Genomic DNA, 2,356 nt, shown 5'->3' with positions numbered 1-2,356 from the left:
TAAGTTATATATATATATATATATATATATATATATATATAAATATTATATATTATACCTTGCTTACGCACGCCACCTATCGTTGCAGGGCTGAACGACGACGCCTATCACGTTGTACAGCTGGTGAAGGAGGAGGATACCGGGGAGGTGACGGTGACTGTGGACACAGTGACCGCTGTTCTCACGCCCAAGGTCAAATACGTGGCCGTAGACACGCAGAACCGACTACCGGTCACCGTTTACATGGGAGGTGAGAGTTATAGGCTGTTAGTATATGATGTAGAAATGTTAGCACCAAGTCCAAGAGGTTAGGATTATGGTTTGGGTTAGTGTTACACGGTAAGTTGGGTTATAACATTAAGACTAAGCCTGGCTATAGCTCTCTGACTCTTACTTCAAGCCCCAACCCTAATACCAACAATAACCGTAGCCCCAAACCTGATTCTAACGCTAACCTTAATCCTAATTCTGACCCCAACCGTAACACGGACCCTAACCCTAACGCTAGACATAACTGAGTTCTAACTCCACGTTGAGAGATGTGTGAGCCTATACGCACACTTTCTGCGCGCTCGTCACGCCCTCTCGTGTCTCGATGCGCAGGCTTTCCGTCGGCAGTCGCCGGTGTTCTGGGATCGGACCACGTCCAGTACATCGGCTGCATGTCGGACATACAGTTCCAAGGCGACGCTCTAAAGCCGACGTCATCGGACATGCTGCAGGACGGATGCGTCAACCAATGCGACGTCGCCAACAGGTGACGTCATCGTGAACTTTATTTTTTTCATTCGTTGATAGGCAATACGTATATATCCTATGATACACATCCGCTCAGGGTGTGTAGGTATTTGTTGATCAGGACCCTTATGCGACATGCGTACTCTGTATTTGCATTATTTTTCGCATTATTATCTCTCCCAATATTCATTATTTATCTATCGCCAATGAAGTGTTGATCGCATTCGGGATCATGCGTGAACTCGTGTTTAAATGGATGGTTCGGTCATGCTGGTACTGCTGGTGAGTCATGCTCTTTGCGCTTAATCGTGCAAACAGTGTGTACGTAACCGTGCCATCAATCATTGAGCGTTTGAGTAACAACAGGGCGAGACTAAAAAAACTCTCGTCACATCGATTTTACTACGTGCCAGACATTCATTTGTCTTGTCAACATGCATGATCTAACGTGATCGTACTTTGTCTTGCCATTGCTAACTCTTTATAGAATGTTCTTAAGGACGTCACGAGTTTTTCGCCCGCTGCCTTGATAGGTGACAATGATCTGTCGTTAATAATATCGCGAATGATATATACAGATTGATGAATGATACAGATTGTACTTCAGAGACGAGAAAACTCTCGTTACATCCATTTACTACGTGCAACACATTCATTTGCCAGATGTTACTTCATCAGCAAAAAAAAAATTAATCTAAATATTGATGAATATAATTTTTATCAATTTTTAACTTTTTAACTTTTTTAAATTTTTGTTTCAGCCAGAACCACCTCCCAGACGTGCTGATTCTGAAAATATCTTTAGTTTTTCTCTATGCTGCGGAGTTCTTTAGTTATGCGAGTACGGACTAATTCTGCTGAACAACCTTATATATATATAGATATCATCCTAATATATTATTGTTTTTATTTATGGAAATCCGTCTAGGTGTGTGAAGGGAACGTGTATAAACCTCTATACGAACACTACATGCGACTGCTTCGGAACTGATTTTGAGGGCGCCCTCTGTGACAATCCGAGTAAGCAATTCTCGCCACGTCATCATAATATGTGATCAGCTACATCATCATTTCATGTCGACTACGTCATCACTTTGTGTCGACCACGTCATCACTTTAAGTTGAAGATAATTAGACCGTCATGAACGCAACACTTTATCATTAACATTATTATTTGGGTATCATCAGGTGATTGATTCTATCGATTATTGATCTGGTAGTCGTGATTGTTTCGTTAACGTATGTCGTCTGCTTGCTCGCAGCGGCGACAGAAATGACGTTGCAAGGTTACGGCGAATACTTCAGCTACCGCCTGTACTCGGACGCAGACAAGGTTCATACGATGTCCAACCGCATCAGTGTCACGTTCAAGGTAATGACGTGTACAAACGTGGCGCTCAAACACAGACGATCACGCCTCGATCGTCTCTCTACCGCCTTTCCTCCTTTTTTTCTCTCTCTCTTTCTCTGTCTGTCTGTCTATCTGTTGGTCTGTCTCTATCTCTCGCTCCCCCACTCTTTACCCCTTTCTCTCTCTCCCTCCCTCTCTCTCTCTCTCTCTCTCTCTCTCTCTCTCTCTCTCTCTCTCTCTTTCTCTCTCTTTCCTCCCCTTTCTCTC

At 43.3% G+C, this 2,356-nt stretch overlaps 2 protein-coding genes across 2 annotated transcripts in view; both read left to right on the top strand.

Moving 5' to 3' along the window:
* The window catches only part of LOC106809757, a 43,076-nt gene that overhangs the window by 2,451 nt on the left and 38,269 nt on the right, over nt 1-2,356 (top strand). The gene's annotated exons all lie outside the window — the stretch shown is intronic.
* Nucleotides 1-2,356, top strand: part of LOC106809758 — an 11,629-nt gene that overhangs the window by 8,726 nt on the left and 547 nt on the right. Inside the window, exons 3-6 of the mRNA XM_014812959.1 lie at nt 89-250; nt 604-757; nt 1,667-1,758; nt 2,001-2,110. Coding sequence (XP_014668445.1) covers nt 89-250; nt 604-757; nt 1,667-1,758; nt 2,001-2,110 — 518 coding nt within the window. The remainder of the gene's footprint in view (nt 1-88; nt 251-603; nt 758-1,666; nt 1,759-2,000; nt 2,111-2,356) is intronic.

Source organism: Priapulus caudatus, unplaced genomic scaffold (genome assembly GCF_000485595.1).
Source record: "Priapulus caudatus unplaced genomic scaffold, Priapulus_caudatus-5.0.1 Scaffold382, whole genome shotgun sequence".
Taxonomy (NCBI): Eukaryota; Metazoa; Priapulida; class Priapulimorpha; order Priapulimorphida; family Priapulidae; genus Priapulus; species Priapulus caudatus.
Note: the sequence above shows the minus strand (reverse complement) of the source record. Positions and strands in the feature narration are given on the sequence as shown.